General features: G+C 47.0%; 1 protein-coding gene and 1 pseudogene across 1 annotated transcript; one reads left to right on the top strand and one right to left on the bottom strand.

The window, feature by feature from the left end:
* The first annotated feature begins 1,454 nt into the window (after positions 1 to 1,454).
* LOC123129311 (receptor-like serine/threonine-protein kinase NCRK) lies at positions 1,455 to 2,096 on the top strand (annotated as a pseudogene).
* A 6,031-nt stretch (positions 2,097 to 8,127) lies between these two features.
* Positions 8,128 to 12,230, bottom strand: LOC123129310 (receptor-like protein 46). Its single transcript, XM_044549527.1, has 3 exons — positions 11,326 to 12,230; positions 9,730 to 9,844; positions 8,128 to 9,660 (listed from the first exon to the last, which is right to left on the bottom strand). Exons 1-3 carry the CDS (start codon positions 12,228 to 12,230, stop codon positions 8,128 to 8,130), a joined length of 2,553 nt encoding a protein of 850 aa, XP_044405462.1.
* Between the last annotated feature and the right edge of the window lie 8,597 nt (positions 12,231 to 20,827).

The raw sequence follows: 20,827 nt of genomic DNA, 5'->3' as shown, positions 1-20,827 counted from the left end.
ATCCGGTCGTTTTGGCTTCGAGTATGAAACCGAGTTGGGTGTAGGGCTTCTCTTGCCGGCATCACTTGATGCATCCTCCTCCTCATCACCATTCAACTCAATTTTTCGTTTGCGTTTGTTGCTCATATCCAAATCATCACACTTCTTCCATTTCTCAACACCCTTCAACACGTCAAGCAATGAGGCAAGGTAAATGGCCTTCCTTTCTTGATCTTCCCCTTCTTGGTCCTCTTCTCCTCTCCTTTGAACAAGTTTTGTGCAATGTTGTACTACATGAAAACAAAACAAGTTAGGACTCAAACACCAACAACAAGTATGATGAACATGGATGAAATGACACTTACTCTATCATCCTCATTAGTACCACTTGGGTTCAACTTGTCAACCGCCTTTTGTGCAGCCGCCCACTTTTAACAATCCTTATTGATTGTCGACCACCGGGACCGAAGAGATCGGTCGGAGCGGTCAATTCCACTCACATTGCGAACATCAAAGTGTTCCTTCATCCGAAGCCAATAAACATCTCTACTTTGATCACCTCCAACGGATGGATCCCTCGACACTTGCAACCAAGTATTGCATAGTAAGATGTCTTCGGCGTTGGTGTAATTGCTCGCTCTTCCTTTCGGTGCGTCAACAATGCCCTCACCATCCTCGTCCACTTCGAACTCATGGTCATCGAAGTGCATGTCATTGGTTTGAGACCAATGCGAATTGTTGGAGCCAACACCCATAGTTGACATGTATGCATCATCGTTGAGACTACAAAGTATATAGAACAATGCAAATTAGCTATCTATATGAATGCATTCAAAAAATTACAAGAAAAAAAAGTTGGGAAAATTTTCTACCTTTGGGGCATATCCTCGAACACATTGTGCGCGTTGACCGCCGGCCCAACAAGTGAGCTCGCCGGCGCTTCGGTAGCCGCCGCACCCGTCACACGCCCTGCAAGCTTCTACCTCGACGCCTTCGAGGTGCCAGAGCCGTCCGCCGCCTTGTTCTTCTTCGCGGATGTCTTACCCTTCTTTGGCCGCGCCGCATTTGGGAGCTTCGAGGGGGGGGGGGGCACGTCGCTTCATCACGGCGGGCGCCCGCACGACGCCACCCTCCGCCGAGGTCATCTGCGGCGGCATGAAGAGGCCGCGCGCGAGGCCGATGCTCGGAGGAGCTCCGGCGGAGGCGAGGCCAACGCTCCCCACGCTAGGGTTTGCGGCGGCGGCGGCGGAGGGGTCGTGGCTGTAGGATAGGGTGAGGGGGTGCCGGAGCGTGCGTCCATCGAGTCCAGTTCGCCGGCGCCGGCGCGCGTGGGGCGAAGGTGGCGCGGAGGAGAGAGAGCTCTGTTTTACTCTTTCAAGTCTGAACTCTGAACTTTCTCAAAAAAAGTCTGATCTCTAAAGAAGAGAACATCCATGATTCACGACCATTGATTGGCATCTGCATCTTCTTCTTCCATGAATGAATAGATCGAGCTGCTGTCACAGTTGAACCACTGCCATGTGGTGCCATTGCTAGGGTACTGCTCGGAGCGGCATGGTCGGCAGCAGGAGCGGCTGCTGGTGTTCGAGTGCATGACCAACAGCAACCTGCGGGAGTGCCTGGACGACCTCAACAGGAAGCCCATGGACCGGGCGACGCGCGTCGGCGTGGCGCTGCGCACGGCAAGGGGCCTCGAGTACCTCCACGAGGCGGCGGCGCCGCGCATCCTCCACCGCGACATCAAGTCCACCAACATCATGCTCGGCGACCGGTTCGAGGTCAGGGATCACTGACCTGGGCATGGCCAAGTGCCTGATGAATGACGGCGTAGCGAGTTGCTCCAGCTCACCGGCGCGGATGCTACCTTTGGGTACTTCGCGCCCGAGTATGCCATCGTTGGCAAGGCGTCGCTCCAGTCGGACGTGTTCAGCTTCGGCGTGGTGGTGCTGGAGCTCATCACCGGCCGGAAGCCCGTGCACAAGAGGGGCGGCGCGGACGAGAACCTGGTGATGTGGGCAACGTCGCGGCTGCGGGACAGCAGGCCGGTGGTGGCGGATCTGCCGGACCCAGCGCTGAAGGGCGCGTTCCCGTCCGAGGAGATGCAGATCATGTGTTAGAGTAATCTTGAGCTAATTAGTTTTGATTAGTGCTAATTAGGTGCAAGTTAGCTGGCTGCCGTGGAGTAGTACTAGTTGGCTTGTACGCCTGGTAGTACTAGTCCAGGTCCAGTACGTGTTAGGAGTCCGAGTAGGTCTAGGCAAGAGTCCTCATAGGTTTGTATGATGTGTCCGTTTAGGAATACTAAGAGTTGGGTCGGTCGGTTCTGTATATAAATACAGGTCCGGCTGCGTGAGATTGTAACCGTGAGAAAAGGAGAAAATAAAAAAGTGAAAAAAAAAGGCATGATACTGAAAGATAATAAGCGTTCCTACTCCCTCGAGGGGATCTGCGGTTCTGTTTATATTGATTGATGCGGCCGAAGCCAAGCTTGGAGTACAAGGAATATTACAAGGAGTTTGAGTAGGAGAAGGAAAGAAGTTTGAGATGCTACGGAAACATATTCTCTAACACCCTCCCTTAATCTTAACTACCCTAGATTAAGATTACTCTTGAACTCCTCAAATGGTCTTGATGGCAATGCCTTTGTAAAACCGTCTGCTACTTGATCCTTGGAGGGAATAAACCGTATCTCGAGTTTCTTGGCTGCAACCCTTTCTCGCACAAAGTGAAAATCAATTTCGATGTACTTTGTCCTTGCATGAAACACAGGATTTGCAGACAAATATGTTGCTCCCAAGTTATCACACCATAAACATGAGATACGATTCTTCTTGATTCCCAATTCCTCAAGAAGTGATTCAACCCAAATGATTTCTGCAGTTGCATTTGCCAAGGACTTATATTCAGCTTCTGTGCTTGACCGTGACACGGTGGCTTGCTTTCTGGCACTCCAAGAAATAAGGTTAGACCCAAAAAATACTGCAAAGCCTCCAGTTGATCTTCTGTCATCACTGCATCCTGCCCAGTCAGCATCAGAGAATGCACTCACAAGAGAGGAATTAGACCGTTTGAAATGAAGTCCTATTCCCATAGTATGCTTTACATATCTTACAATTCTCTTGACAGCTGACCAATGTGTAGAAGTAGGTGCATGCAGATATTGACAAACCTTGTTGACAGCAAATGAGATATCTGGACGTGTGAGAGTTAAATATTGTAATGCTCCCACAATACTCCTATACCTTGTACTTTCCTCCTCCTGAAGTGGCACACCTTCATATGCTGAAAGTTTTTCTGAGGAAGACAAAGGTGTAGGAACTGGCTTGCAATTCTTCATCCCCATGCGAGACAGAAGCTCAGTGATATATTTCTCCTGATTTAACACAATTCCATCTTGAGTTTTCTTGACCTCAATACCTAGGAAGAAATGCAAATCACCTAGGTCTTTCAAGGCAAACTCTGAGCTCAAATCATGCAGAAGTGCATTAGTAGCATTTTGTGAAGAACTTGCAACTATGATATCATCAACATATATAAGCACAAAAATGACTACTCCAGCCTTGTTATAAATAAACAATGATGTATCAGCTTTGGAGGCAATGAAACCAAGATATTTCAACTGTAAGCTCAATCTGGAGTACCATGCTCTGGGTGCTTGTTTTAAACCATAGAGTGTCTTGTCAAGCTTGCAAACATAATGTGGTGACTTTTTGTCCTCATAACCAGGTGGTTGTCTCATAAACACTTCCTCTTCTAGAATGCCATGCAAAAACGCATTCTGTACATATAGCTGTCGTAGACTCCAACCCTTGGATACAGCAATGGCTAGCACAAGTCTGATAGTTGCAGCTTTAACAACAGGACTGAAAGTGTCATCATAATCAATACCATAACGTTGTTTAAAACCCTTTGCAACGAGACGTGCTTTGTACCTGTCAATGGAGTCATCTGCCTTCTTTTTAATTCTGTAAACCCATTTGCAATCGATGATATTTTTATCTTTCTGATTTGGTACAAGATGCCATGTCTTGTTCCTCATAAGTGCAGAATATTCCTCATCCATTGCCTTCTTCCACTTAGGATCATCAAGTGCACTATTCAATGTTGTTGGTTCTCCTAAAATACACAACATTCCATATGGTATAGTCCCATCTTTTCTTATTTTAGGATTTCGTATACCTTTCTGTAATCGAGTCATAACTCGTGAAGAAACTACTGGCTGGACCACAGGAGCACTCGCCGTAGAAGATCCCGAGGAAGCTGCATGTGATGACACAGGCGAATCTGGCGCCACCTACGCAGAGGATCCTGTAGCCGTTGGTGTGGTCGCTTGTGTGTCCACCACACGGGTGCCAGCCGCCCGAGCCGGCACAGCGGATCGACCGCCCGACCGCGGTTGCAGGCGCGCGCTGGGCGAGGGAGATTCAGCCCCACGGCTGGTCCCGCCTGCTGCTGAGGTGGCGGCGTGGGAGTGGCGCGCGCTGGGCGAGGCGGATTCGGCCCCGCAGCCGACCCCGCAGCTGGTCCCGCCTGCTGCTGAATCAGCGCTGCGGTTGGTGGGAGCGCGATCCGAGGCTGATTTGGCCACGGGATCCGAGGTCTGCGCACGAACAGGAGTTGCGGGCGCCGCCGGATCAGCTTCATCATCTGTGCCAGGTTCGTCTCCTTCCTCAGCATGAAATATAAGATGATCTTGAGCTTGATTTTCGAAATTTTGATTATTTTGAGCGCCGTTTTCACCAGGGACCTGTACAGGCAACAGAGAAGAACCAATACCAGCAGGAATATCATCACTTTGGTTAGTACAACTGTCGCCCCCATGATCAAAAGACCGAAGATGTGGAGGAAGAAGAAGGATTTCCTTGCGGAGAAGTGCACCAGCATTGGGATGAAGGGAAGCAAAAGGGAACACTGACTCATCAAAAACTACATCTCTGGATATGTAGACCCTACCAGTAGGAACATCTAGACATTTAACTCCTTTGTGCATGGGACTATAGCCTAAGAAGACACACTTTTTGGAGCGAAAAGCGAGTTTGCGTGTGTTATAGGGTCTGAGGTTGGGCCAACATGCACAACCGAAAACACGAAGAGATGTGTAGTTGGGTGTGACACCAAGGAGTCGTGTAATAGGTGTTTCAAATTTGATGACTTTACTAGGAAGCAAATTAATAAGATAGGTAGCGGTTAAGAATGCTTCATCCCAGAATTTAAGTGGCATGGATGCATTTGCTAGCAATGCTAGCCCCATATCAACTATGTGACGGTGCTTTCTTTCAGCAGATCCGTTTTGTTGGTGAGCATGAAGGCAAGAGACATGATGTGAAATACCAAGTTTTTGGAAGAAAGAGTTCAATTTTTCATACTCACCACCCCAGTCACTTTGCATAGCAATGATCTTGGAGTTCAGTTTGCGTTCAACAAGGTTTTGAAAATTGATGAAGACTTGGAATACATCAGACCGTTTCTTTAACAAGTAAATCCAAGTAAATTTACTATAGTCATCAATAAAGCTTACATAGTAAGAAAATCTCCCAACTGAAGTAGGGGCTGGTCCCCATACATCTGAAAATATAAGTTGTAGAGGAGCAGTAGACACACTAGTAGAGATGGGATAGGGTAATTGATCACTTTTTGCTTGTTGACACGGATCACAAACTGACTCAACACTCTTCTCATAAGAGAGTTTATTTTTGCTAAGAACATATTTAACTATGACTGAAGATGGATGACCTAATCGACTATGCCACCTTGATGATGATGGCTTGGTGACAATATTTGCTTGTTTATTGGACCATGAAGATGATGATGATGATATGAGTGGATAGAGGCCTCCCACGCACCGTCCTCTAAGAATGATTCTCCTTGTGCTCAAATCCTTAACCAAGAAAAAGTGAGGATAGAATTCTATAAGAACATTATTATCAAGGGTGAATCGATGAACAGAAACAAGATTTTTGGAAGTTTGAGGAACATGCAAGACATCTTTAAGGTGCAAATTTTTCATGGGTTTTTGAACAATTGAACTACCAATGTGGGTGATATTCATACCAGAACCGCTTGCCGTGCGAATTTGGTCGCCTCCGTTGTACTTCTCCCGTACTGTCAACTTGTCAAGTTCACATGTGATTTGATTTGTTGCTGCACTGTCTGCGTACCAATTAGTGTCCACGCCATAGGAGACAGCATGCGCCTCCTTCTCTTCTTGATCATTCTCTTCATAGCGCCACCAGCAGACACGTGCACCTCCTGGATGATGTCTATAGCATATCTGGCACTCAGGATAGTCATGCTGTTGCTCGCGTACCTGCTGTTGCTGTTGCTGTCGAGGGCGTCCTCTGAATCCGCCGCCTCTATTTGCAGGAGAAGGCTGGCGGTCACCGCGGTCACCGCGGCCGCGCCCTCTTCCTCCTCGCCCACGGGATCTACCACGGGACTGGTCGCGGCCTCTGTAGACGGCGTTGGCAGATGAATGAAACCCGCCTGAAGACGAGTCTCCCAGCATCTCCATCCTCTGATCAAAGGCGAAGATCTGAGCGAAGAGGTCATCGGCGGTGATTGTGTTCTTGACAGCGCCGATCGCCGCCACCACGGAGTCGTAGTCGCGGTCGAGTCCTGCGAGTATGTAGTCCACCATCTCCGGATCAGAGACGGGACGACCAGCGGCAGCTAGTTCATCCCCAAGGCTTTTCCTCTTCGCCATATACGCCGAGCTCGACATTGTGCCCTTCTTGGTATTGGTGATCGCGATCCTTAGATTGGTGATCCGGGATTGTGATTGCGAGGCGAAGAGATTGTTCACCGTCGTCCAGAGCTCATAGGTGGAGTCCTTCCCGATGACTTGCGCAAGGATTTCTGGAGACATGGAGTTGAGAAGATATGACAGGACCTGCTGGTCTTTGGCGATCCAGGGCCCGTACAGAGGGTTCGGCTCGAGGGCCGTCGTCTTGTCCGCCTTCGTGATCTCCACAGTCTTGGGTGGAGCGGCGTCAGAGTTGTCCAGGAGCCCGGTTACCTGCGCACCTCGCAGGGCTGGGAGCACCTGGGTCTTCCAGAGGATGAAGTTTCCTCTTGCTAGCTTCTCAGATGGCGGCGATCCGAGGTTGAGACCGACGCCGGATGAAGAAGCCATGGAGACGATGATATGTGGTTCTAGGGTTTTGATTTGTGGCTAGATGTAGGAGAAGAGGTGGCTCTGATACCATGAAAGATAATAAGCGTTCCTACTCCCTCGAGGGGAGCCGCGGTTCTGTTTATATTGATTGATGCGGCCGAAGCCAAGCTTGGAGTACAAAGAATATTACAAGGAGTTTGAGTAGGAGAAGGAAAGGAGTTTGAGATGCTACGGAAACATATTCTCTAACAGATACATGCCTTTGGCCATCAAGTTTTTGTGCACGTGTTTGTCATAATTTGATGTGATCGATTCTGTGACCGAGTTCCAACATCATGGCCCACCTGGCAAGGGAGTGCCTGCAGTGGGACCCCGAGGCCAGGCCCACGATGACCGAGGTCGTCCAGATCCTCTCCACCATCGCGCCCCTCGCCGACAAGCGCCGTCGCCACTACCTGCCCGCTGCCGCCGGCGCTTTCGCCCCCGGCTTCCATGCCAAGAGGCCGCGGGAATGCTCGGTGTGGCAAGACGGTGACGACGGCCGTCGCTGCGATCACCTGCACGGAGGGAACGACAGCCATGCCAAGGGCGCCGTCGTGTTAGGAGAGGTCGCGGTTAACATTGGAACGCAAGTGACGATGATGACGACGATGGGCCGGAGCTGGCGGTCAGCAGAGCAGGAGGAGGCGGACCTCACGGAGCAGCGGTTGGAGACGTTCACGCACCCGACGACGGCTACGAGCCTCTACAGGTGAAGGCAATCGATCGTAGAAGAGATAGATGGAATAGTCAAGTAGCAGCAGAAACTCTATTGCGATCCTCCCGTGTGTATGGCATTGGCGCCATGGCGGGATCGATCTATCTTTGTACAGGGAAAAACGTAATCAAATCAATTTGAGAAGGAAAATGGGAATGAGACGCATTGCGACCAAATTTACCAAGGATTCGATGCTATTAATTGGTATAACATTGTACATTCGCCAAAAGAATGAAAGAGGTACAGGCGTACAGCATTGCAGATAACACAACTAATGTCACAACTTTTTCATAATTCTACATTGCATGCCATCAACAAAGGAAAGAAAACCACGCCTCCAGGACTTAACTGTAAAGAGCATCCCAAACCACAACCAGAGACCAGACACAATCCCGGCAATCACACAGTAGTACATCCAGTGGTCCTCCTCTCCACCATTTCTCTCATCTGGTGCAAGCGAAGTATTCGTACATGAAATGTTTAGAGGAAATCCACAGAGCCCAGAATTGTTGGAGTAAATTGATGGGTCAGTCAGGGTCCGAAGCTGATTCCTGGTGGGTATCTTGCCCGATAAAAGATTGTTCGAGACATTCAACGTGGTGAGCCACGGTACGCTCGAGATGCTCGACGGAATGGCTCCTGTAAGTCCATTAGATGATAGATCAAGGGACTCGAGAAAAGTCAAACTACCAATGTTTTCAGGAATGCTACATGATAGATGGTTTGTCGACAGATTTAGAAATTGGATGCCCTGAAGGTTGGCTAGCTCTTCAGGAATGCACCGAGACAACAAATTGCCCGACAAATCAATACCGGTTAATAACTGGATCGCTTTTCCAAATTTCTGCTCATGGCCCTTCCAGATTATGTCGATTCTATCATAGTATTTCCACTCGTTGGGCAGTTCCGTAGTCGATAGATTTTGTGGATGCTTCATGGAGGTCAAGCTGCCGAAGGCTAGCGGAATCGAGCCGGTCAAGCTATTGTTTGAAATGTCCAGCAGCTGAAGTTCTGAAAGGCGTGATAACTCTAGAGGAATTTCTCCAGTGAAATTGTTTGATTTGAGGCTAAGGATTCTCAACAATGGGATGTGAGTCCCGATCCATGGAGGGACAACACCAAAGAACTTGTTATTCCCCATGTCCAAGGTGTCCAGCGAGTTGCAACCCTCTAGAACAGGCGGGAAGGCACCAATGAAGCCATTTCCGGCAAGGTAAAGAGACCTAAGAGAGAAGTTGTGGCTTGCCACAGCTGCGGGAATTTTACTTGAGAAGGAGTTGTTGAATAGATCCATGAAAATCAGAGTCTCCAGGTTCCACCAGCAGTCCGGGAGCTTACCGTTGAGACGGTTGTTTGATAGGTCCATGAACATCAGAGCCTGAAAGTTGCACCAGCAGTCCGGGAGATCCCCAGTGAGCCGGTTGTTTGACAGGTCTAGTATCTGGATGGAGAGGTGCCTGCAGAGCTGGTGCGGGATGTTCCCGACGAGGTTGTTATTGTAGAGCCGGAGGTCGGTGAGGCTGCGCATGCCACTGAGCTGCGGCGGAATGGTGTTGTTAAACATATTGCTGCTGAGGTCGAGGATAGCGAGCGAGTCGCAGCGCTCTAGGAGTGGGAGGGCTCCGGAAAAGGCATTCCCGGCAAGATATAGTGATATGAGAGAGCAGTTGTGGCTTGCCTTAGCCGTCGGGATTTCACCTGAGAAGGAGTTGTTGGACAGTAACATGGACTCCAGAGCCTGGAGGTTCCACCAGCAGTCCGGGAGCTCCCCGGTGAGCCGATTGTCCGACAGGCGCATGTACCGCAAAGACTGGAGGTTGCACCAGTAGTTCGGGAGCTCCCAGGTGAGACGGTTGTGGAACATGTCCAGCGATCGGACGGAGAGAAGATTGCAAAGCTGGCGCGGGATCTCACCAACGAGGTTGTTCTCATAGAGATCGATGAAGGTGAGGTTGGGCATGTCACCAAACTGCGGCGGGATGGAGCCGTTGAACCTGTTGCCGCTGAGATCCGGACCCGGCGCTGAAGGGCACGTTCCCGCCCGAGGACATGCAGATCATGGCCCACCTGGCCAGGGAGTGCCTGCAGTGGGACCCCGCCGCGATCACCTGCACGGAAGGAACGGCAGCAACGCCAAGGGCGTTGTCGTGTCGGGCGAGGTCGCGGTTAATGTTGGCACGCCGGTGACGATGATGACGACGATGGGCCGGAGCTGGCGGTCGTCAGAGCAGGAGGAGGTGGACCTCATGGAGCCGCGGCTGGAGACGTTCACGCAGCCGACGACAGCGACGAGCCTCTACAGGTGAAGCAGATCGATCGTAGAAGAGATAGATAGAATAGTCAAGTAGCACGTGAAACTCTGCTGCGATCCTCCGCGTGCATGCATGGCATGGTGCCATGGCGGGATCGATCAATCTTTGTACAGGCAAAAACGTAATCAAATGAATTTGAGAAGAAAAATGGGAGTGAGACGCATTGCGACCAAATTTACCAAGGGATTTCGATGGTATTAACTGGTACTCCCTCCATAAACTAATATATTAGTTTACAGAGGGAGTATAACATTGTACATTCGCCAAAACATAATATGAAAGAGGTACAACATTACAGATAACACAGCTAATGTCACAACTTTTTCATAATTTTACATTGCATGCCATCAACAAAGGAAAGAAAACCACATCTCCAGAACTTAACTGTAAAGAGCATCCCAAACCACAACCAGAGACCAGACACAATCCCAGCAATCACACAATAGTACATCTAGTGGTCCTTCTCTTCACCATTTGTCTTATCCGGTGCAAGTGAAGTATTGTCACACGAAATGTTTAGAGGAAATCCACAGAGCCCAGAATTGTTGGAGTAAATCGATGGGTCTGTGAAGGTCTGAGTCTGACCCCCAATGGGTATCTTGCCTGACAAAAGATTGTTTGAGACATTCAACACGCCGAGCCCTGATAATTGTGTGATGCTTGGAGGAATGGTTCTTATAAGTTGATTAGATGATAGATCGAGGGACTCAAGAAGAGACATGCTACCAATGTCTTTGGGAATGCGGCATGACAGATGGTTTCTTGATAGGTTTAGGAACCGAAGGCCCTGAAGATTGGTTAACTCTTCAGGGATGCATTGTGATAGCAAATTGTCTGATAAATCAATACCGGCTAATAATCGGATTGCGTTTGAGAAAATATGCTGTTGGCCCTTCCAGATTATGCCGAGCCTATCATCACGTTTATTCCAATAGAGGTGTTCTATAGTTGAAAGGTTTTCTGGATGCCTCATGGACGTCAAGTTACCGAAGCCTATAGGAATCGAGCCAGTCAAGCTATTGTTGGACATGTCGAGCAGCTTAAGTTTTGAAAGCTGTGATAAACCTAGAGGAAATTTTCCAGTGAAGTTGTTTGATCTAAGGCTAAGGATTCTAAGCTTTGGAACTTGACTTCCGATCCATGGAGGGATAACACCAAAGAACATGTTGTTCCCCATTTCCAGAGTGGTCAGCGACTTGCAACCCTCTAGGACTGGCGGGAAAGCACCAACAAAGCCATTTCCGGCGAGATAAAGTGACCTAAGAGAGCAGTGGTGGGTTGCCACAGCCACGGGAATTTTACCTGAGAAGGAGTTGTTTGATAGATCCATGAACTGCAGATCCTTGAGGTTCCACCAGCAGTTCGGGAGCTTCCCCGTGAGCCGGTTGTTCGACAGGTCCATGAACGCCAGAGAGTGGAGGTTACACCAGCAGTCCGGGAGCTCCCCGGTGAGCAGATTGTTGGACAAATCTAGATTGCCAATGAGGAGGAGCCTGCAGAGCTGGTGTGGGACGTTACCAACGAGGCTGTTGCTTGAAAGGTCCATGACTCGCAGAGACTGGAGGTTGCACCAACAGTTCGGGAGCTCTCCACTGAGTTGGTTGTTGCTCAGGACCAGCAAACTGACGGAGACTAGACCGCAGAGCTGGTGTGGAATGGAGCCGCTTAATGTGTTGTTGCTGAGGTCGAGTGATTCGAGGGAGCTCAACCTCGAGATGCTTGCCGGGATGGTGCCGCTGAGGTTATTGTCGTTGAGGTCCAGAGTTATGAGCGCCGGGAAGGCCACGGTATCGAGCATACCGAGCCCGCCCGAGAGACCGAGTCCCTGGAGCCATAGACTCGTGATGTCTTGTTTCTCGCAGTACACCCGATCCCAATCACAAACCGGCGTGTCCCGGGTCCAGTTGGAGAGCGCAGCTGCCTCGATGAGGCTGGCCTTCCATGCCAGCAGTGCATCGGCCTCCGAATGCACCACGGTGCCAATAGTGGCCGCCGGGATGGTGGTGGTCGCCAGTAGGAATACAGCGGCAGCAGCGGCGAGGTGAGCGAGGGCGCCTGGTCTTGTCATGGTTGTCCCAGACGTAGGGAAAAAGTCCAGTCCGAAGAGGATCACACACTGGATCGCACGATATATAACAGACGTACTGGTGCCGACGTCGAGCACACACTTTCTAGCTTGGCTTTACACGAGTGTCCTTGCCCTCGTCGTCTGTAGCATACGTACGGCCGGCAGGTAGGCACCGAAGACTACAGGGCGACGAATGGCGCCACAAACAGCACTTACCAAGGAAGGTACACACACACATACCGATCATCCAAATGTCCATCACATGCCAGTTCTGAAGCTTAGTATGGAGTACGTTGTGCCGAAGTTATTTAACATACGCAGGCCGGCAGGTACAGCGATAGGCCGACGACTGGCGCCTCCGATCAAACGACGACAAGCAGGTCTTTTTTCACGTGGGGCGTGTGGGCAGCCTACGCTGATTATGGTCAAAAATCAGTCAGAAAAAAAGTTGTTAGTTCATTTCCACAGGCGTCAGAATCGGTAAAAGAGCGAAGGTGGTATTTGCTAGCGTTCGACACTATTTGAATCATTGTGCATGCCGAATTTCTGATGTTTGTCAAGTTTCTTTTATCCGGAGCTCGGCATTAGAAAACATCTGCCGAGTAATTTCCGAAGTTTGTCAAGTTTTCTTTATCCAGAAAACGTCTGTCGACTACACCGATAATTGAACTCGGCAGTGCTGCGTAACTTGGCAAACATCAGAGTTGCCAGTGAATCAAGAAACTCTACGAAGTTCAAGCTTCGCCGAGTTCCAGTGTAAAGATACTCCGCAATGTTGCGCCACGCCAACATCCAGGCGACGGTACCATGACTCGTCCTTCTTATACTCCAATAATGGATTGAAGTGCTTCAATCCCATAGAATTAGCACAGAGCGTTTGATGCCAATAAAAACAAAGAAAGTAAAAAAAAAGTTGGAGTGGATGCTAGATTCCCAATGAAATATACTACACACGTTACCAAAGGAAAATTTTCTATAGGATTCAGTCCTATGAATCAAACAACCGATGTAGAAAAAAATCATAAGGATTCTAACCCTTCAAAAATCCTACGTAACGAGGGGCCTCGTTGACGGCGCCGCGCGTCCTCCACCGGGACATCAAGTCTAACAACATCCTCCTCAATGACAGGGCATGGTCAAGTGCCTGATGAACGATGGTGTGGCGAGCTGCTCCAGCTTGCCGACGCGGATGCTAGGCACCTTCGGGTACTTGGCGCCCGAGTACGCCATCGTCGGCAAGGCGTCGCTCAAGTCAGACTTGTTCAGCTTCGGCGTGGTGGAGCTGGAGCTCATCACCAGCCGGCAGCCCATGCACAAGAGGGGTGGCGGCACGGATGAGAGCCTAGTTATGTGGGTGACGTCGCGGCTGCGGGACAGCAGGCTTGTGGTGGCTTAGCTACCGGACCCGACGCTCAAGGGCGGGTTCCCGCCCGAGGAGATGCACATCATGGTGTAAGAATATTGGAAAGCGTTAAACCCTTTGCTCGGACCGCACTTATATTTATATGGGCAATGCCGTGGCTTACAACAAGGAAACGATCGATAGATCGATTACAGGAAGGTCGGTAAAGAGAGAAGAAGAGATAGTGAAGAGATACAAGTTTAAACATGAGGAGTTCTCTCTCTATAGAACTCTATCTCTATACAATTATTCCAACACTCCCCCTCAATCTAACCCTACGAAACTCCAAGGTTGAGATTGAACTTGAATTCATCCAGCCTTCTCATAGTGAGAGGTTTTGTAAAGCCATCAGCCAGTTGATCATTAGTGGGTATAAACTTTATATCAAGCAGTTTGCGAGCTACTCTTTCTCTGACGAAATGAAAATCAACCTCAATATGTTTAGTGCGTGCATGAAAAACAGGATTAGCTAAAAGATAGGTTGCACCAATATTATCACACCATAATCTTGCAGCTTGTGGAGTCTTAATACCGAGCTCATAAAGCAAAGTTTGAATCCACATGACTTCAGCAGTGGCATTTGCTAGAGCCTTATATTCTGCTTCAGTACTTGACCTTGAAACTGTAGCATGTTTCCTTGCGCTCCATGATATGAGATTTGTTCCCAGAAAAACAGCAAATCCACCTATGGATCTCCTATCATCAAGACATCCTGCCCAATCTGCATTTAAGTATGCAGTCACAAGCATAGACGAAGACTTGACAATTCTAAGTCCAAGTCCTTCTGAGAACTTTAGATACCTCACAATTCTTTTAACGGCAGTCCAATGAGTAGTTGTAGGTGCATGTAAATATTGACACACTTTGTTTATGGAGTAAGAAATATCAGGACGTGTAAGAGTCAAATATTGTAATGCACCCACAACACTTCTGTAGTTTGTTGCATCCTCAGGTCTGAGTGCTTCTCCACTATCAACTGTGTAAGAGTCAAATATTGTAATGCACCCACAACACTTCTGTAGTTTGTTGCATCCTCAGGTCCGAGTGCTTCTCCACTATCAACAGTGAGTTTCTCTGAAGTAGAGATTGGTGTACTTACAGGTTTGCAGTTTTCCAACCCTACTCTCCTGAGTATGTCATGAGCATATTTCTCATGTGAAAGAAGTATACCATCTTTTATCTGTTTGACCTCTATGCCAAGAAAATAATGAAGATCTCCTAGATCCTTAAGAGCAAACTCCATCTTTAAATCCTTAAGCAAACAAGTGGTAGCATCTGAACTTGAACTAGCAACAATAATGTCATCAACATATACTAGAACATAGATAATGACATTTCCTTTTTGATAGAAAAAAAATGAGGTATCTGCCTTAGATGGTGTAAACCCAAGTTGTTGCAACTGAGTGCTCAATCTTGAGTACCAGGCTCTTGGGGCCTGTTTCAAAACATATAAAGCTTTATCTAACTTGCAAACAAAATGAGGTGAGATTTGTTCTCATAACCTGATGATTGCCGCATAAAAACCTCTTCTTCCAGAACACCGTGAAGAATCGCGTTCTGAACATCTAGCTGCCTTAAACTCCAACCCTTGGAAACCGCAATAGATAACACAACTCGGATAGTAGCTGCTTTAACAACAGGACTAAAAGTATCATCATAATCAATACCAAATCTCTGCTTGAAACCTTTTGCAACTAACCTTGCCTTATATCTGTCTATGCTTCCATCAGATTTTCTCTTAATTTTGTATACCCACTTGCAATCTATGACATTTATGCCCTTTGTTGGTGGTACTAGGCGCCAAGTTTTGTTTTTCATAAGTGCTTCATATTCAACATCCATGGCCTTTTTTCCATTCTTTACTAGCAAGTGCATCATGCAAATGAGTTGGTTCACCCATGCTAGTGAGAAAGGCACGTTTAATTTTATCATACCTTATAGTGCCATCGGTGTATTCCTTCTTCTTAACAATACCGGACTAGGATCTTGTGTGTCGAAGTGGAATACCTGGTGCATCAGAACCCTCAGCAGAATTCGCCACAGAAGATCCGGTCGGATCCGTTGTACCAGACCGATCTGGATCCGCTGCGTTAGATCGCTCCAGATCCCAGGAGACAGGGATCTCCGTCGTGATCGACGCTCCACTAGAACCACGTCGCGGGTCGCCCTCGCTGATTGCCTCCTCGGACGCGCGGGGCGAGACGTTGGCACTGGGCCCCGCGCCTGTCGCCTGGTCAGCCACCAGCCCATCCACCACGCGCGTGGCGCTTGGGGAGCCGCACTGGCCCGTGCTGGCTCGGCTAGAGGGGCCAACGATGCCTGGGCTGTCGGCGGCTGGCGCGTGCGACGTGGAGGGAATCGCCTGGGATCACGCGCCTGCCACCCTGACGCAAGGATTTTCCTCGGATCATGTTCTGCTGCTACCCAAATCTTCCTGGGATCCCATGACAACTTTGGCTGCATTCCTTTGCATGAAATCACGCCCTGAAGCTGCACTTTTATCATCAAAAATCATATTTTCTTTAGGATTAGTCACATGATCAGCACTGTTTAACTCACGCCCGTGATCTGGACTAGACATATACTCTGGAAAAAGTGCAATTTCTGCACGAAGTAGAGCTCCGGCATTTGGAAGAAGCTTTTCAGAAGGGAATATTGTTTCATCAAATATAACATCACGAGAAATATAGATTCGTCCAGTAGAAATTTCAAGACAATTGTAACCTTTGTGAAGGTTACTATAACCAAGAAACACACATTGAGTAGAACGAAACTCAAGTTTGTGATGATTATATGGACGAAGATTAGGGTAACAGGCACACCCGAAAATTCTCAAGGAATTGTAGTCTGGTTTTTGATGAAACAATTTTTCCAAGGGAGTAATATGTCCAATCACTTTACTAGGAAGACGGTTTATAAGATAAGTGGTAGCAATAAAGGCTTCATCCCAATATTTTAAGGGCATGGATGCATGAGCTAGAAGGGATAGACCTACTTCGACAATGTGGCGATGTTTACGCTCAGCGGAGTCATTCTGCTGATGAGCATGAGGGAAAGAGACACGATGACTAATACCAATATCACGAAAGAAAGAGTTGAGTTTCTCATACTCTCTTCCCCAGACACTTTGGACTGCAATAATCTTTTTTGTTAAACTGACGCTCAACAAGTTTCTGAAATTCTTGGAAGATGGAAAGAACTTCAGATTTAAACTTAAGCAAATATATCCAAGTGAACATGCTAAAGTCATCAATAAAACTAACATAATATTTCTTTCTTCCAAAAGAATCTCTTGCATGACCCCATACATCACTAAAAACAAGTTACAATGGAGCACGAGACACACTATTTGACCTAGGATAAGGGAGTTGTGACTCTTTGCACACAGACAAGCATCACAAACAAACTCAATATTTTGACTAGATGATAATGGAAGATTGCCTTTATTCACTACTTGCTTGACTATGACCGAAGAAGGATGTCCTAATCTTTGATGCCATCTTGCCAAGGAGGGATTGACGACGGAGTAGACTTGATGATGACGCTTTCGACTAAGTGCTCCGGATGTGATGGGATACAAGCCTCCAATGCATCTACCATGCCCCCCTGCCTCCTCGCCGCCGATGCCGTGCCCCTCACCGTCGCCGTCCGCCGCCCCTGCCGTCGCCCCGGACCGCGTCGTCGCCGTCGCCGCCCCGTGCCCCCCTGCCTCCTCGCCGCCGACGTCGTGCCCCTCCTCGTCGATCGCCGCCCCGGCTTGCGTAATTTCCTAATTTAGAATGTATAGTTAATTTAGTTGTATAGTTAGGATGTATAGTTAATTTAGATGTATAGTTAATTTAGTTGTACTTAATTTAGATGTATAGTTTAGATGCAAAAGTTAGAATTTTTTCTGTTCATACATTTTTTTGGTGATATTATTGTTGCATATGCAAAAGTTTGTGTGTTCATATATATGCAAATAATATGTCAATTTTTTCATAGAATTTTTATGATTTTTTTGTTGTAATTCTGTTCATAGAATTTTTATTTTGTTCATAGAATTTTTATTATTTTTTTCTGTTGTAATTTTGTTCATATTGTGTAGGAATCTGAACGTTATGTATGATCAAAGTCATTTATGTATATGTTCATATTTAGAAGAAAAAGAAGGAGAGAAAAAAAGAAAAATAAGAAGGGGAAGAAGGAGAAGAAGAAGAAGAGGAGAGAAATAACAGGAGAAATAAATAAGAAGATGAAAAAGAAGGAAAAAAAAGAAGAGAAGAAGAAGGAATAAAGGAGAAGAAGAAGAATTCTTCTTGTTCTCCTCTATTATTCCTTCTTCTTCTCCTTTTTTTTCCTTTTTTTTTCTTCTCCTTTTCCTTCTTCTCCTCTTTTTTTCTTCTTCTTCCTCTTCTTATTTTTTGTTATCGGGTATGTAGTTGTCGACATACCCCCCCTCCCCGATAATTAACTTTTAGTAATTAGTACTACTTAGAAAGTGTTTAATGGAATTAGTTAGAACTAGGTAAACTTGTTTATTTTTAGTAAGTACTACATTATTCTATTTATAGTAAGTGCTTAGTAGTTGAACTAGTTGATTTAATAAAACTGGTTTATTTTACTATAGAAGTAGTTTATTTTTAGCAAGAAAATTAATAGAACTAGTTTATTTTTTTAGTTAAAGCAATTATTCCCGCATCGACGTGGACGATGCCTATCCCGCATCCTCGTCGTCGAGTCGGCGGCGGACGACACCTGCTTGACCAGATGGGCCATGTCCGGGACTGGGCTCCGCCGGGGTGGTACTAGGAGGCGCTACCTTCCGGGGGGCGTAGCTTGGTGAGGAGCGAGCCCGTCGTTGACCCGATCCTTGTTTCGCGGCGGTCGCGTGGGCCAGTGACAGTGCCGAGGCTTCCGGACACCGCGGAGGTGGTACGTCACCGTGTCAGCGAGGAGGACGAGCACGTCCGTCGCTACATGGTTGCGTTGGAGGGCATGTTCGAGAATACCTGGCAGGTTCTTCAGGGATCTCTGGAGCTATGATCATGTGATGGTTCCTTCCCTTTGGGTGTCCACCGCCCGCGCCAACACCCGTCGGGCGCTACGGTTCTAGCTGTACTGGCGATATGTATGATATATAGTATTCGACGTGTATTAGTGTGATAATATTCGATGTACGGACACATGGAGATGATGTAGTTTTTCTTATAATTGAAGGCATCCTAATTTGAATACTACTTTATTTTGCGATTTGATTTTTCTTATTGAATGCTCAAATTGGAGAGCACTATGCAAGGCATATGCATATGATTAATTGAATAATAATGATCTAATTTAGTCTTTGAATTATGAACGTATAGGAAATGTCATCGTCGGACGACGAAAGTCTCCCGGGGGAGTGCGACTGGTGCCACGACGATCGAGGTGAGTGCGACAGGCCTCACCTGGACGATGGTCGGCGCTTCAGCATTAAGCTCGAGGAGACCTTCGAAGTTGAAACGGTACGCAACGACGACAAGTGTTTTTTTTCATAATTAAGCATGACTTCAACTATTTCAACATGTAATTTTCATCTTTTACAATTCGAGTATAGTTTATCCCATGCCATGCAAGACGCTAAGGATGGATTTTGAAGACCATGAAAATTTTGAAACGAAGAAAATTCACCTAAGGACCCATCATGATGTGGATTTTGAAGTAAAGTTGTATAATGCTGAGAGCGTAACTCATTTTGGTTGCAAAAATTGGGAAGCATTTTACAAATTGTATGGTTTTGATGAGGGTATGATTGTCACCATGGATCTTGGTGATCCTGAAATCGAGCAAGACAATATGGACATTTGGGTCCTTGTTGATACTCCTCCAGTTCTACCGCTATGTGAGTTTCTCAAACATAGTTAATTTTAACTAATTTATATTGTTCATTTCAAAATAGTTGACAGCTTATTTCCATTGACAGCTTATTTTGAAGTATCAAAGAATGTGCAGAAGATGGTAGATAGAACTTACTACGCCGATGGCTCTGAGTTAACTTACAAGGAGAAAACTCATCTGGTTGGATTTTGTAATGATCTTGAGAATTACAATATCTACAATCGAACTCCTCAACATTATGGTCAATACGTGCCACTAGTGCACGTGTTGAACTATGGTAACTACCATGGAGATACCCTGGTAAGTTTTTTTACTATTACGACATCCGTGCATCTTTTTGCATACTTCTAAAACTAGTACATCATTGCTAACTACGAAGTTATTACTATTTTTTTCAACAGAGAATCCCAGAGGATTGTGTGCCTCATTTGATGTATCAGAATGGCGGCAGCCTTCGTGTTTTGAACATATATCCAGGTCATCCTACGAATCTCAACTGTCCATACCGGATTTCTAAAAGAAGTGGAGACATGACAATCAAAGGATGGAAAAAATGTATGGACAGTCGTAAGGAGCTTCTTGGAAGCAAAAGGAAGCGAGGCGCAAGAATTGGAGACAGGATGATCTCCATTCTTCATAATGGAGAGTCAGGGTCTATATTGTTTTATGCTATTTTACCTTAAGTGTGTTTAGGTCCTACCTGATACTGATGATCATGTGCTAAGAATAATTATGTAGGGTTGGGTTCGATGACTATGAGGATGATGATCGTATGACTTATTATTAATAACGAGTAGAAGTTGTATGATGATGCTTGATTAATTAGTAGGACTTGTTATTATATATGATGATGTATGATGCGAGCATGCATGAGTTATTATATATATATCTGCGGGTGAAATGAACATAGCAGTAGCGTAGGTAAACCAAGGATGAAGATATAAGAAAGGACACTTCTCTCTATTAGCTAGCTAATAACAACCTAAAAATAACCCCCTAAACCCCTAAAATAGCCACTTTTTTTTAAAAAAAAAGAAAAATCTCAGCTCCAGCCAGATGCTGACGCGTGGAAGCCTATTGGTCCCGGTTTATGTCATCAACCGGGACCAAAGGCCCCCCTGCCTGGGCTGTCGGCACTGCCCTCGTGGAGGCCCATCAGTCCCGGTTCTGGATTGAACCGGGACTAAAGGGTCGGGACATTAGTACCGACAATTTAGTCCCGGTTCAGGAACCGGGACTAAAGGTCCTTACGAACCGGGACTATAGGCCCTTTTTCTACCAGTGTCATTATATTTCAAATTACCTTGTGTATCCGTAGTCGACAGATTTTGTGGATGTT

The sequence above is a fragment of the Triticum aestivum genome, chromosome 6A, assembly GCF_018294505.1.
Source record: "Triticum aestivum cultivar Chinese Spring chromosome 6A, IWGSC CS RefSeq v2.1, whole genome shotgun sequence".
In the NCBI taxonomy this organism is placed as follows: domain Eukaryota; kingdom Viridiplantae; phylum Streptophyta; class Magnoliopsida; order Poales; family Poaceae; genus Triticum; species Triticum aestivum.
The sequence above is the reverse complement of the archived record's forward strand: the minus strand, read 5'-3'. Positions and strand labels throughout refer to the sequence as shown.

Bases quoted from the DNA above. Each gene is read 5' to 3' on its own strand.
- LOC123129310 (XM_044549527.1), bottom strand. From the start codon at position 12,230: ATGACAAGACCAGGCGCCCTCGCTCACCTCGCCGCTGCTGCCGCTGTA. The intron at 9,845-11,325 runs GTTCTTTGGTGT...CAGCGGCAACAG, and splicing joins CTGGAAATGGGGAACAACAT to GTTCAACGGCTCCATCCCGC. The intron at 9,661-9,729 runs GTCCGATCGCTG...TGCAACCTCCAG, and splicing joins AGCTTTGCAATCTTCTCTCC to TCTTTGCGGTACATGCGCCT.